This window comes from Antennarius striatus, chromosome 18 (genome assembly GCF_040054535.1).
Source record: "Antennarius striatus isolate MH-2024 chromosome 18, ASM4005453v1, whole genome shotgun sequence".
Lineage (NCBI taxonomy): Eukaryota > Metazoa > Chordata > Actinopteri > Lophiiformes > Antennariidae > Antennarius > Antennarius striatus.
In genome coordinates, this window is record NC_090793.1 from 2,703,163 (window position 1) to 2,716,908 (window position 13,746).

Sequence of the window (13,746 nt, forward strand, 5' to 3'; positions counted from 1 at the left end):
ATGTTTCTCTGTTATAAAATAAATTATTTTAATTTGTCAGGTTATTAAAACTCCATCAATCATCCAACGAATAAAGAAAAATAACATCAAACACAAGTTAGGACGTTAACTTTCTTCAAAACATTAAAATGGGCTGAATTACTGCATTGTGGGAAATGTAGTTTTTGGGTTTTTGGGTCACAATCTGATCTTTTATGCTCTCGCGGGTCAAATGAAATGATGTGGCGGGCCACATTTTGGCCCCCCGGGGGCCTTGAGTTTGACACATGTGTCCTAATGGAACACAGGAACTCTCCAGAACATCACGAGGAGCCTTTACGTCAATTTTAACCCGAGAAGATGATGACAAACCAGAAAAAAAAAAGAGTTTGGTTACCTGCGGAGTCCAGCTGGTCGTAGACTTGGTGTTCCTCCGGCGGGACGTGAGCTGGAAGACACCGCTGACCCTCACAACGACGGTCTTCCTCCTCTTCTTCATCACTGTGGGTAAGTGAAGGAAGAGACAGAGACTGGAGGAGAGAGGATCCCCCTTTTAATTCCCACAGGTCTCGTCCTCATTTTAGTTTCTAAATGCCCCTGAACGCCCCCCCACCCCAACACCAACGTGAGCTCCTGAACGCCTCTTCACAGATACTCACTGCAGACAGGCTGAGGGCATCGCCGGGAGCCCGAGAGCTGAGATCGTGGCTCATGGCTCCGTCGGGGGGGTCAGAGGTCAATGTGTCTGATGATCAGCGAGGTCAGGAAGCAGAATCTGGAGGAACATACTTAGTGATCAATCGGATTACTGATCAATCAACTGACAGGAATCGATGGGATCGTTTCTGTGGTACCTGCTCAGTCGAGTCGTCTTCCAGCAGAAACACTGGAACACACTGCTGCAACTTTTATATTACTTCCCTCTGTGTGTGTGTGTGTGTGTGTGTGTGTGTGTGTTGTGTGTGTGTGTGTGTGTGTGTGCGTGTATACCAGTGTGTGTGTGTGTGTGTGTGTGTGAGAGATTAACATGAGTACAATAACAATTATCTCTATAGCTTCACCTGAGTGTTTACATATAATTATCTCCCAATACATTCATTTTTGTGTTTCTGTGTGTGTGTGAGTGTGTGTGTGTGACAGTAGAGTGTGTGTTTTGTCTCATGACATCATTAAGATGAAGTTCTGAAGTCTCCATCCTTCTGCTGGTACATTTCTCTGCCTCCTCCACTCCTTTCCTTCTTCATATCCTCGTCTCCTTCCCTTCCTTCTTCTCTCCTCCTCCTCCTCCACCTTGAATTCTCTACTTTTTTTTTTTCCCATGATGCTTCTTGTCTTGTTAATCTTTTGTTTGTTGAGCAGTAGCCGATTCGTGTTTTTGGTATCTCCTGTTTGTTTACAGTCAGCAGCCTGCTTTTATTTTGAAATGTTCAGTAAACACAACAGGAAGTTCACCTGCATCACACTCTGTGGGAACCTGAAAGTAAGTGTGTGTGTGTGTGTGTGTGTGAGTGTGTGTGCGTTTCTGAAATGAAATGTAAATGAGATGCGATCGAGTAAAATGAGGTTAATTCATCTTATTTTACTCGATAAAATATTAGAAGAAATTCAACAAAATAAAACGAGACGAGACTGAATCAATCAATTTATTTCACATCAAACAGGATCTCCTGTCTCTGACTCCCAGAGTTTGGTTTCCATGGCGATACCTTTCGTCTCTTCAGCAGATCCAAACATCACAGCAGATGCAGAAGATCTGGGAGCAGCATCGACTTTTAACTCCCTCATTTTAACTCCCACGGACACCGATAGAATAAACAAGAATAAACAAACCGACCAATCACCGAAGAGGAAACAGAAATGACATCATCGCCTTTATCTGATCCAACCAGCGGCTGAAGGAAGAAGAAACCTTCAAACACGGAAGACCAATCCGGTTCAGACGATGAGGTTCATCCTTTGGAGAGACGGACAAGACTGAGTCATTCCCGTCGGAGGTGCTGGAGGAGGTCAGAGGTCACCAGGGTTCTGGGGTATGAAGTCATGAACCCGCTGATGGAGCTGCATCTTCACATCAGGACCTAAAGTTCTGCTGCTCTGTTTATTCCTGTGCGTTCTCCTCCTTTGTGGTCTTCTGGTTCCTCCTCTTCTTCACCTCCTCCAGCCCCTCCTGGATCCGGTCCACAGCCTCCTGGTCTCCAGCCTCCCGGGCCAGAACCAGAGCCTCCTTGTACAAACGCACAGAATCGTCCGTTCGTCCTGTCGGGACCACAAACGCAGCGTCAGAACCTCAAAAAGGAGCTCGAATCAAACGCACCCCGGTGACCTTTGACCCCTCCTCCTGACCTGTGTGCACCAGAATCCCGGCCAGGTTACCGAGCAGCACGTGTTGGTCCGGGTGTCCGACGGAGCGGCTCAGGTCCACGGCCCGCTGGATCAGCTCCAGCGCGTCGTCGTGGCGACCCTGCAGGTCCAGGACGGTGGCCAGGTCGCTCATGAGCACCAGCGTCTGAAGGGGGGGGGGGGGCACATCGTGATGACATCATCTGCGTGGCGACCGGACGGCGTGTTCCCTGCTTCCCTTACCTGGGGGTGGGCGTCGCCCTGCTCCTGGCGGCAGATGTCCAGGGCGCTCTGGTAGTCCTGCTCCGCCTGGAGGAGGCGCCGCTTCGAGGCTCGGTACCGAGCTCTAGAGTCCAAACACAGACCCAGCAGGAGGCGGGTCTCCTTCCTCAGAGCCCCCGTCTCCTCTGGAGACAAGAACCCGTCTAAAGCAGATGGTCTGACCTCAGGGGAACACGACTGGAACCACGGAAACGTTCTCACCCGTCTGCTCCTCCGCCGGGAGCTCCTTCTCCAGTTTGGCCTCCAGAGACTCAGTGCAGAACCTGAAACCATGCTCTGCAAGCTCCACCCTCAAACACACACACACACACACACACACACACGGTCAGTCCACTGATGATGTCATCGGTCACGCAGATCCTGTCGTGGATCTTCTTCTTACTTGTTCTGCTCGGCGTAGATGGTGGCGAGTTTCAGAGACATCTCGATGACAGCGTTGTCGTCCTGGAAACGGACAGGAAGTTAGTGAAGACAGGTTGGGGACACACAGACACAGACACACACACACACACACACACAGACACACACACACACACGTACCTCTGGTGTTCCTCCGGACAGCATGAAGCTCATCGCAGCTTTGAAAAGTTTTTCTGCCTAAAGCAACAAGAGAAATCAATGATGATGATGGTAACAATGGTGATGATGATGATGATAACAATAATAATGATGACTTGTTTAAATCATACTTACATTGTCAAGCTGACCCTGAACATAGGCCAGATTAGCCATCTGAGGAAAGAGGAGGTCAGAGGTCATAGAGCTGTAGAGGTTAGAGGTCATATAGCGTTAGCTGTAAGAGGTCATACAGCTGTAGAGGTCAGAGGTCATTCAGCTGTAGAGATCAGAGGTCATAGAGCTGTAGAGGTCATAGAGCTGTAGAGGTCAGAGGTCACGGCTGTTTACCAGGCTGTAGGTGTAGATGATGGCCTGGTTGTTGTTGGTCTGATGAGCCAGAGCCGCAGCTTGATGGAGGAAACCAGAGGCTGCTTGGAACTGATCCCGATAAATACTGAGCTGAGGGGGAGAGACGCAGTAATACTGTAGTACTACTGTAGTACTACAGCACAGGACGTAGTACTACTGCTGTTACTGCCGGTTCTCGTACCTTGGCCTTCTTCAGAAGCAGAATTATTTCATCTTCTTTCTGCTGAGCTTCATCTTTTTTTTCTTCATCAGACCTGCTGAACAGGGAGAAAGCTAGACACACACACACACACACACACACACACACACACACACACACACACACACACACACACACACACACACAGTGCAGTGACTTCCTTGCACTTTAAGTTTAATTTGCAGTTTGATGTAAAGGATGAGGAAACATGAAGCCTGGTCTGATGACTGAACGTACCCACTGCTGCCCACAGCAGTCTTCCTCCTCCTCTTCCTCCTCCTCCTCCTCCTCCTCTTCCTCCTCCTCCTCCTCCAAATCCTCTTCCTCCTCGTGTTTCTGGGACGGCTCCACCGCCCGACTCACATCTTCTCTTTCTTACCCAGAAGGCCGGAGGCTTCGCCTCAACACACTCTGACGTCACCAGGATGCCATACTGCCCTCTGGTGGTTTTAAAGATTCACAGCCTTTAAAACCGACTGGCAGAGGTCGCCACTGATGTGACGTAGGACGTGACGTCACACTATCAAAACGATTAACTTGTGATTTTTGATCTGCTGCTGCCTGTTTTTAGTAACTGTTCAAATTTGTAATTGGAAGCAAAGTTATCCATTCCCGTAATATAACTAATTTTAATGACAAAATAATTTAATTATTTATATTTATCAGCTGTTAGCAAAAAACAAATCTCTCAAGAACAGTTGAAATAGTTCAACAAAACGGATATTCAGTGTTTTTAAACCTTAAGATTTAAATAGGACTTAATTTGAAAAACAAAAAAAAGATAAAAGAAAGCTAATTTACATAAAGGCGGAATCTTTTAGCCACCTGTTGGAACTGTCACGCGCTGCCCACGTGACTCAGCTTCAGACTCACCTTCCTGTGGAGCTCCATCTCCCTCCTGAACACCTGAAGCGGCTCAAACTCCGACTGAGGACGGCGCGGCGAACGCAGGCGGCCGCCATCTTTACTGTTTACATAAAGAGCGGAAGTTGTGAACTATGACCCCGACCTTCAAAATAAGAGCAGCGGAAGTGAAAACCGGTTTCCCCATTACTCGTGTAGGATAAAATGTTAATATAATTGAATTTTTTTTGTTCGTGTAGACAAGTTAATAAAAATAATTTGAAAAGAAAACGAAATAAAACGTGAATTTTCTGCCTTTATTTGACCTGCGATGTCACTTTATTGGAATAAAATTTCAATTTAAATAAAAACAAATTTAATTCCCAATTGAAGGCAATAAAGACTGAATCTAGAATAAAAATAAACTTCTGGTGTAAATAGATAATCCATAAATATTAGTAGTAGTAACACATGTCAGTTTACCTTAACCAGACCTGGATTTAACTGAAAGACACAGAAGAAATAAATTTTTTGTACATTATTTAATAGTGAACAGAAGAATATGGTGACAGGGTGATGTGTTTACAGAATGACAGTTTCAGACACACACACTCTTTCTGCTTGACCAAAGACAGCCATCTTTCACATAATGCACCTCTGATTGTAGAAAAAAGAAAAGAAATAAATCAGTCTAATGGTGATCTCAATATGAGACCAGAGTTGAACCGAGTTAGTGTTGAATGAGTCAAGATCAAGTCTAGCTTATAAAAGATGTCCCAACAAGTTTCCAATCAGGTTCATATTCCAAATACATACGAATGAGTCTCAAATCTAGTCCAACATGTGTGAATAAAGTCATTCTCAGTCAGTTCACACAAGTTTTAATTCATAACTAACAGACTTTTAATCCTGGATCGAGTCCCAGATCATATTCAGGACGTCCGAGGCGCCGGACCGCTAGTTCCTTCAATTTGGGTTCAGTTGGGTTTCTCTGTCTGTCAAAGCACCTTGAAATGTCTGTTGCCATGATTAAGTGCTACATAAATAAAACTTTATTGATTGAGTTTAAAACGAGACATCATGTTCACTCATCGTGAAGTCACGAAGCTTCCTTCACGGTCTGTTTCTTCTGAAGTGTTTCCAGCAACAAGTTAAGTGTTTTTCGTCGTCGTAGTGTTTCACACAACATTGACGTTTTTAAAAATTTGAACAGCTGACAGAAGAAGACCGTGAACGTAACAGGTGATAAAATCCACACGATCGGTTTCACCGTTTTTGTGTAACAGACGACTCGAACCTGGTGGGATTACAGTGGGACCGATAAGCGAACCGGGATTCAGAGGAAAAGCTTAACAACACAAATTCTTTGGAAAATCTTGAAGCCTTTTTTTTTTTTACCCCCCCGGATGGACGTTGGAAGAATCCCTTTTTTCGTTATCTACACCAAAAGAACTCGTAACGATCGATCGAGTCTCCGTCTCACTTGGCCGGCTCGTGGCCGCCGAACCTCTTGAGGTGGTATCGCAGCACCGCTTTGGTTTTGAACGTCTTTCCGCAGCCGCAGGCGTGCGGCCGCTCCCCGGTGTGGTCCAGCTGGTGGACCCGCAGCAGCGTGCTGGTGAAGAAGAACTCGCCGCAGGTGAAGCAGTAGTGGCTCTTCTCCCCGGTGTGTTTGGACCTCTGGTGGCTCAGCAGCGAACCCGACGTGATGAAGGTCTGTCCGCACTCCTGGCACCCGAACGGCCGCTCGCCCGTGTGGATCCTCTCGTGGGCCCTCCAGGAGTTGTGGTAGGAGAAGGACTTGTCGCAGTACGAGCACTGGTACAGCTTCTCCTTGGTGTGGCTCAGCCGGTGCATCTTCAGGTAGTGAGCGATGGTGAAGCTCTTCCCGCAGTCGTCGCAGGTGAACGGCTTCTCGCCCACGTGGAACAGCCGCACGTGCGACCTCAGGTGCGACGACTGGGTGAACCTCTTCCCGCAGGTGGTGCAGAGGTACGGCCGCTCCCCCGTGTGGGTGACCATGTGCGCCTTGAGGTGGGGCGACTGCGTGAACCTCTTCCCGCACTCGCCGCACTCGTAGGGCTTCAGCCCCGTGTGAGTCCGGTTGTGTAGCTTCAGCCCCTGCAGGCTGGAGAAACACTTCCCGCACTCGGAGCAGCGGTACTCCTTCAGGTCGTCGTGGGTCCGCTGGTGGGACCGCAGCCCCGTCAGCAGCTTGAAGCTCTTCCCGCAGGTGGGGCACCCGTGGGGCTTCCAGCTGGAGTGGGTGACCTGGTGGAGCTTCAGGCTCTGCGGGTTGCTGAAGCTCTTGTCGCACTTGGGGCAAGGCAGCGGCTTGGGGTTCTTGTGCGACTTGCGGTGGAAGTTGAAGCCCTGGTAGGAGACGAACATCTTGTCGCAGACGTCGCAGTGGTAGCACTTCTCCCCCTTGTGCAGCTCCAGGTGTTCGCTCAGCTCCTCCTGCAGGCCGAAGCCGTCCCCGCAGAACCAGCACTTGAAGGGTTTGACCCCCGAGTGCGTCCGGTGGTGCGTCTTCCAGTCCCGCTTCAGGGCGAAGGTCTTGTCGCAGTAGGAGCACTGGTAGGGCGCCTCGCGGCTGTGGATCTGCTGGTGGACCACCAGGCTCATCAGGGTGGGGTAGATCTTCCCGCACTGCCAGCACTGGTTGGCTTTCTGCCCCTGGTGGGTTTTCCTGTGAGCCTCGAAGTGCGACTGCTTGTAGAAGCCCTTGGGACACTCGGAGCAGTACACCATCTTCCTGCCCAGGGTGGCCGGGCAGCGCGGCCTCGGCTTCTGGTCGCACAGCTGGGGTAGAGGTTCTGGAGGGGGGGAAAGTCCGTTTAGGAAACGGGTTAAAGCTGCTTTAAAGTGAATCTCCGTATCTGCCAAACTCATGGCCCGGGGGCCAAATGTGGCCCGCCAGATCATTTTATGTGCCCCCCCCCCATGCATAAAAGGTCAGTGTCTAAAAATAGGTCAAAAGCGTGCTTTGACCAAACACTACATTTCCCACAATGCAGTAGTTAAGCCAATTTTAACATTTCCGAAAACGTTTTGAATAAAGTTAATGTTAATGAAAGGATTCATGTCAGAACAGAGAAACAAACAAACATGTTTTTTCTGTGTAACTAATGTTTGTAACTTGAATAATTATTATTTAACATTAAGGAGTAATTCCATTACTTTTACATTACATTTACTTTATTATTTTTTAAAATATATTTATTATATATTATTTATTATTTTACATTACATTGAGTTACATTTAGTTACATTTATTAGTTACATCTGGCCCCCTCAAGGCCAGACATTATGCTGATGTGGCTTTCAGTGAAAATTTGTTTGACACCCCTGATATTATGGAATGTATAACTGTTGAAGTGTCTGGGACAAATAGCAAAGGATATAGTTGTCAGCTGTGTTTCCACAGACTCAAAAACAAAAGGATTCAAACTGTAGAACAACTTGGAACAGGAAGTTAAGAGTCTGGGAACCCGACCAGCCTGTAATTGTAGAATGGATGGAAATGGTTAACTGGTCATAAATATAATGATCAAACTGTTTTCCAGACACCGCTAGAACTCTGGTTAAGGTCAACTCCTTGTTTTGACCCTCTATAATATTAACAAACGTCTCTGTTCCCTCTAAGAATGTAAATATAACCAGACTCTAAGGTTACGTCTGGGGCGACAGACGATATCTGGACCTGAAGTTCAGTGAATGTTTCATTCAAGGTGAACGGATGGAGACGTGTGAAGACACACACACACACACACACACACACACGCACACACTCGCCTATGGGGATTGAACGGTGCCACAATGACTCAACATTTAAATTACGGATGAACACGATGAGGTTTGACTTGAGAATGAATATCAAGGAATCAAAAAATGTTTCTCAACTTATTCTTGATGCACATAGAAGAAAAAGTAATTTATTTCCCCTCCTTGATCACCTGACTTACCAAGAAGTATGAAGTCCTGTCCGTCCAGCCAGACGCTGCAGTCTGTCAGACTGACAGAGAGCTTCTTCAGGACGGGATACGACTGGATCTCCACGTCGTTGTCCGGCTCCGTTTTGATCTGGATGGCTTCAAACATGTCCTGACAGAGACAGATTTGTGAATTTTAGAACCACAGGTACCGAAAACCCGTCATGAGTTTAGTTTAACTGTGATCTTATCAAGTCTGAGACGAGCATCCGTTTCCACATGGGACATCGGCAACAATCCACAAATGGAGAACTTTTTTTCCCATGTTTTCTGGTGTCAGAATCTGAATTGGGTTTTACAGAAGGTCAGAGAAGCTAAACGTCTCTAGGAAGAAATAAAGACACTGGGGAGTAAAAGATGAATGGAATATTAGAGACCACAGTCCTTTGGATTATATAAAGAGACAACAAATTTGCATCAATTCCTCTCAAGCATCAAATCTTCAGCCTCTATCTTTACATGCCGTCTACCGTTTGCTGTTATGATCGAACCTGATGCTTCATTTGTGTGACAGAACAAATACACAAGTAAACAAACAACAAATAAATTATTGAATCCATCATTTAAAAATGTAAATAATTTAAAAAAAACTGGACTCGGACAACCGGTTCTGGAGCTTCAGAGCCGTGAAAACCCGCAGTGGGAACCGGGTGGGAGAGGACTCAGTGTTTACTGACAGATCTTAAGACCTGATCAGCTAATTGATCATCTTTGTGGTTTTACTCGCGGCTTAGCAGAAAAGAAAACACAAAACCGAACTAAACCGCTTTTAATAGAGTTCTTCTTTAATTTCCAGGTGGAATTAATCATATTTTTTATATATATTTCTATTTCTATCCTCGGTGGGCGTGTGTGCAGCACCGTTAGGCTAACATCTGCTCCTTTCTGAATGGACTTCAGGCTACATTAGTTAGCTTAGCGCTGCTAAACGCTCCCGACAACACACTGGACATCCGGAATAGCGGACAGTCGGTCGTTGTGCTTACCGGGAACCCCGGGTCGGTCTCCATCGTGCCGGTGGAGGTGATATCCGACAGTCCCGTTACGGTTCGGCTTTAGCCGACGTGTCGTCAGCGCTAACAGAAGCAACTTCTGCAGCAGGACGGCGACAAATTTCTTTTCCTCCAGGAACCAAACGTAAGTCCCGCCCCACACAGACTCTGATTGGTTTAACCCGCTATTCGTCTCCAACCCAAACGACGAGGACAACAAGTACTAGCCAATCAGAAGTGGAGAGATTTTGACATTCTGGATGTGGGCGGTAACTTCCGGGTAATATTCCCACATAGTAAAATGAGGCTGTACAGAAACAAATTAACAAATTCTTTAAGAGTATAACTTAATAAGTTTAATTTAAAAGTTTAAATTGTTTAAACAGAATAATCTCGATCTCTGCTAAAAGGTTTCGTAGTCAAATTTATGATTCCATCGAAAGAACATTTGAATATCTCAGCATCACTTCATGGGATTTTTGAAATAATTTTTATATTGAATAAAAACAGCCAGATGATCATCTAATTTTATTTATTTTTCCCCGATATCTTTTCTATAATGGCCTTAAATGCTTTGCATTAAACACTCACATAAACACTTAAAAATCCTTAAAGTATTTTATTGAATCATTGCAAACAAGAATTAGTTGATACTAATGCATGCTATTTTTACTATGAATGCTAAATAGACAAAATAATGTGGTTCTGTGAGAGTAAAATGCTTTGTTCCTTGTGAAACCTTGTTATTAATTGTAAAACAATTGTGTTAATAAAGCCTGTGCTAATCCTCATGACTGGTTGAGACAATTAATTTTTTAAAAATTTTAATTTAATTTTATATACTGGTTTGATCCCCGAAGGGGAAATTAAGAATGCACACTCTAGCTACTGATTCAAATGCATGCATACATATATATTTGTGACTACAGGCCCCTGTATCACACACACACACAAGGGGGCCTGTTGGCATGCAGGGGAGGTAGAGTGGCAGGCAGCTCCTTCTTGGTGCGCCTCAAATGAGCAATTTGTAAAGGGGATGGCACCTTGCTCAAGGGTGCCTCGGCAGTGCTCCGGAGGTGAGCTGACACCTCCCACTGTCAGCTCACCTCCGGGTATTTTTTTGGGGGGCGGGAGCGGGAATCGAACCGCCGATCTTAAATCATAGGACGACCCGCTCTACTGCCCGCTTTACCACTGAGCCACTGCCGCCAAATGATGTACTGTAAATTATTTTTTTCTACATTAGACACCCCCATATACCCATCATTGATTTGTTATTGGATTATCTGTAATCTTCCTGGTGTTTCACTGTTTTTTTCTTAAATATCAAAACATTTGTTCAGTTTTGGGTTCAGATCAGGTTCAAGACCAAATTTTTGCCTGGTTGTCAGAGATCACAATACCAGACCTGTATAAAGGATACACAGACTTTACACTCTTCACTCACATCTCTCAACCAGCTGCTGCTTCTGTGAACACAGTCTAAAGCTTCAAATAAATTTACAAAGCCAAATCTTAGTTTTGCAAGTCTTTATTTTTGCTTTGGTGACTGCCTCAGTCTTGAGTCGAAAGACATTTTTACCTAACAGTTTCTGAGAGGAAAGGGTTCAATTCCACACAGAGGTTTTCAGTCCATGGATAAACGAAAAGTCCAGTCTGTTGGGTTGTCACCTGCTGCAGACGTCTGCAAAGTACGAGCATTTGAGGCTGTGACACAGCTTAAAAAAAAAAAAGCTAAATTTTAAATGTAAGTATGTGTTGTTTCTGCAATGTGTAATGGTGACTTAATAGTAGTAAAAAAAAAAAAAAGGTTCAAGATATCCGTCTGCACTTATCCCCTCCTCAAATGGACAAGAGGCATTCACTGTCTTCACCGCCATTTATCTGTTTAACTTGTAATGGAGCTCACATCTGATTGGCTGCAAAGCTGCAAGAAACAGACATCCAAGTCAGCAGATCACATCTCATTGCGCTCAATCTGAAGCCGAATGACAGACAATGAAAAGGCATGAAAACTACAAAAGAGACTTCCAATCAGATCGTCTTGGTAGACAGAAAAGTGCTGGATGATATTTTCAGCGGCTGTCGTGGGATCAGACGAACGCTTCGGTCGGTCTTTGTCACGGCGCCCTCGCTCTGAGAACACACTGCTTGACGAGGGCGCTACAATTCGGCCTTTTGTTCACATCATCTCCCTTTGGACATTAATCAACCAGCTGACACTAGGAATAAAAGACGTGCCCTCTTTTATCAGCAAGTATATTGGTCTTTCGATATCGATGCGACAAAATGATTTGGCTTTTAAATTAAAACCCTGCAATAACACTTTGTTGCCATGGCTAAACATCCGTGTGAATTACTTCCAGCTAATCTCATCAGTGTTTGGTAAAAAGCAAACTCTTCCAAACTAAAACTTTCAGTGACGCTTGTACACAAACACGTTTTGGTGAAGACACTCACCAGCATGTTGGAGAACACAATCACAGCTTCTCCTCCAGGAGGTTGTTTGTTCTGTGAAAACAGATTCAAGAAATGTTCTGTTCCGTTCCACCACCAGCGTCGAAACACGACTAAACTGGACTGTCTCTGCAGCCGGCACACAAGTAACAGTGAGTTTCCTGGATCAGAATACGCTTCGGTCCATTTTTGTCACGGCGCCGCCACTGTGAACAGACTGCTGTGGGCGGGGCTTCATTCGGCCTTTCGTTACATCATTTCCAGGCAGATTAACCCAAACGTCAGAACAGCTGAATTCTAAAGGATTTAACGTGTTCACTGGATCCTACCTTTGATCCGGTCTAAGGAGTCTATAGATCCACACACGGGTCAGTCCACTTCAGGAAAGCGGCCCCCCCTGAAAGAAAAATGAAAGACTTACAATAATTTGTCACCACTTGACAAATTCAACTTTTATATGGTCCAATTATTTATCATTTCTAGTTTTTGGTGTCCTGCGTCTTGGATTGAATGTTTCACATTTTTTACAGTTTGAGCTGTATTTTTAATGCTTCTCTGCTTAAAAGGAAACAATGTTGTGTCGTCATTTCCTGTTTGGTGGATGGCGCGAACTAAATACTCTTCCTGCTGACGTCAAACTAAAACTATTTAACAGCACTTATTAACTGGATGTCAAACAATTCCGCCTTCATTTTCGCAGCACATACGCAGAATTCAGAAGTCTTTTTTGTAATTTGGACTAGTTTACCTTTAACGGATCCACGATGGGCGCCGAACAACGGAGGAACCCAGAGCTAAGCTAAGCTAGCTCCTGATGTGCATTTAGCTGATTAAAAAACGAAAACTTCCTCCCAACTCTTCAGTGAAGAACAAACAGCAGCAGGTGGAGAAAACGTGAAGACTTCTGCTCCACATAAACAATTGTTCTCTCATTTCAGCGGCTGAATTCGCTGCAGGTACAAACACTTCACCAGGCGGAGCGGACGGCGCCATGTTTTTTTTTAAAGGAGCTATCAGCCAATCACAGCGAGTTATTCCTCTTCTTCCTGTATTTTGTTAGCGTCACTTCCGGTATACTTCCGCTATCCTTCGGATTGGACCGTACCAACCTGAGTTCAACCTAAAGATTTATTCATCATCTAAAATAACAGTTTTATCTACTAAGGAGACAACATTTATTAAAGATTACAGCAAACATTTACAGCATTAAATAAAAAGATTGAAAAATTCTGTGCTTGAAACAATTTCCTCTTCTAATTTGGGATATTACTTACGTCCTTATCCGTACAAGTATTCTGAGACCAGTTAACCTCAGACATTCAAAAGTTTCTGAATAGATTTCTGGTTCAAATTTTAAACTCTAAATGAAGAGTATTGGCTCCATGAAATATAAATAAAATTTTTTAAAAATGTCAAGTCGAGTGATGTCTAAAATCAAACTGATTGTTGGTATGATGTCCCAGTTGTTTTGAAACAATACATTTCAATGAGATTTTCTCATTTTATTACAGATAGGCCTGTTTTATTTTGTCACTATAACAATGATTTTCTGAATAAAGATAATTAAAATCAATTGGAGCTTACTGTAATTTTGGTAACTTAAGAGACAGGGATGCTAAACTACCCAGAAATGGTGCTGCTCATATTTGCAACTTTTTGTAAAAACCTTGATCTTGTGATTGATGAATAAAAACAATACATTACTATGTCATGTACTGCTGGATACTGGTTA

General features: G+C 44.7%; 2 protein-coding genes and 1 long non-coding RNA gene across 3 annotated transcripts; all 3 read right to left on the reverse strand.

The window, feature by feature from the left end:
* Positions 1–1,614: 1,614 nt before the first annotated feature.
* Positions 1,615–4,696, reverse strand: ttc19 (tetratricopeptide repeat domain 19). The gene is made up of 12 exons (XM_068340329.1): positions 4,601–4,696; positions 4,044–4,167; positions 3,965–4,007; positions 3,710–3,801; positions 3,508–3,618; positions 3,295–3,333; positions 3,142–3,198; positions 2,984–3,045; positions 2,803–2,891; positions 2,563–2,726; positions 2,323–2,485; positions 1,615–2,235 (listed from the first exon to the last, which is right to left on the reverse strand). Exons 1-12 carry the CDS (start codon positions 4,687–4,689, stop codon positions 2,078–2,080), a joined length of 1,191 nt encoding a protein of 396 aa, XP_068196430.1. The 5' UTR covers positions 4,690–4,696; the 3' UTR covers positions 1,615–2,077.
* Positions 4,697–5,104: 408 nt separating this feature from the next.
* Positions 5,105–9,680, reverse strand: LOC137612573 (oocyte zinc finger protein XlCOF6-like). The gene is made up of 3 exons (XM_068341158.1): positions 9,552–9,680; positions 8,539–8,677; positions 5,105–7,389 (listed from the first exon to the last, which is right to left on the reverse strand). The coding sequence occupies exons 1-3, from the start codon at positions 9,573–9,575 to the stop codon at positions 6,050–6,052; spliced, it is 1,503 nt and encodes a 500-aa protein (XP_068197259.1). The 5' UTR covers positions 9,576–9,680; the 3' UTR covers positions 5,105–6,049.
* A 1,386-nt stretch (positions 9,681–11,066) lies between these two features.
* Positions 11,067–12,998, reverse strand: LOC137612769 (uncharacterized). Its single transcript, XR_011038871.1, has 4 exons — positions 12,763–12,998; positions 12,344–12,411; positions 12,018–12,068; positions 11,067–11,484 (listed from the first exon to the last, which is right to left on the reverse strand). It is a non-coding gene; the product is annotated as an uncharacterized lncRNA (long non-coding RNA).
* Between the last annotated feature and the right edge of the window lie 748 nt (positions 12,999–13,746).

Excerpts from the sequence above, each read along its gene's own strand:
- ttc19 (XM_068340329.1), bottom strand. The coding sequence starts at position 4,689 with ATGGCGGCCGCCTGCGTTCGCCGCGCCGTCCTCAGTCGGAGTTTGAGC. Across the intron at positions 3,802-3,964 it reads ACTGCTGTGGGCAGCAGTGG|CTTTCTCCCTGTTCAGCAGG; the intron begins GTACGTTCAGTC and ends GTGTGTGTCTAG. Across the intron at positions 2,892-2,983 it reads ATCTACGCCGAGCAGAACAA|GGTGGAGCTTGCAGAGCATG; the intron begins GTAAGAAGAAGA and ends TGTGTGTTTGAG.
- LOC137612573 (XM_068341158.1), bottom strand. The coding sequence starts at position 9,575 with ATGGAGACCGACCCGGGGTTCCCG. Across the intron at positions 8,678-9,551 it reads AGACCGACCCGGGGTTCCCG|GACATGTTTGAAGCCATCCA; the intron begins GTAAGCACAACG and ends TGTCTCTGTCAG. Across the intron at positions 7,390-8,538 it reads ACAGGACTTCATACTTCTTG|AACCTCTACCCCAGCTGTGC; the intron begins GTAAGTCAGGTG and ends CCCCCCCTCCAG.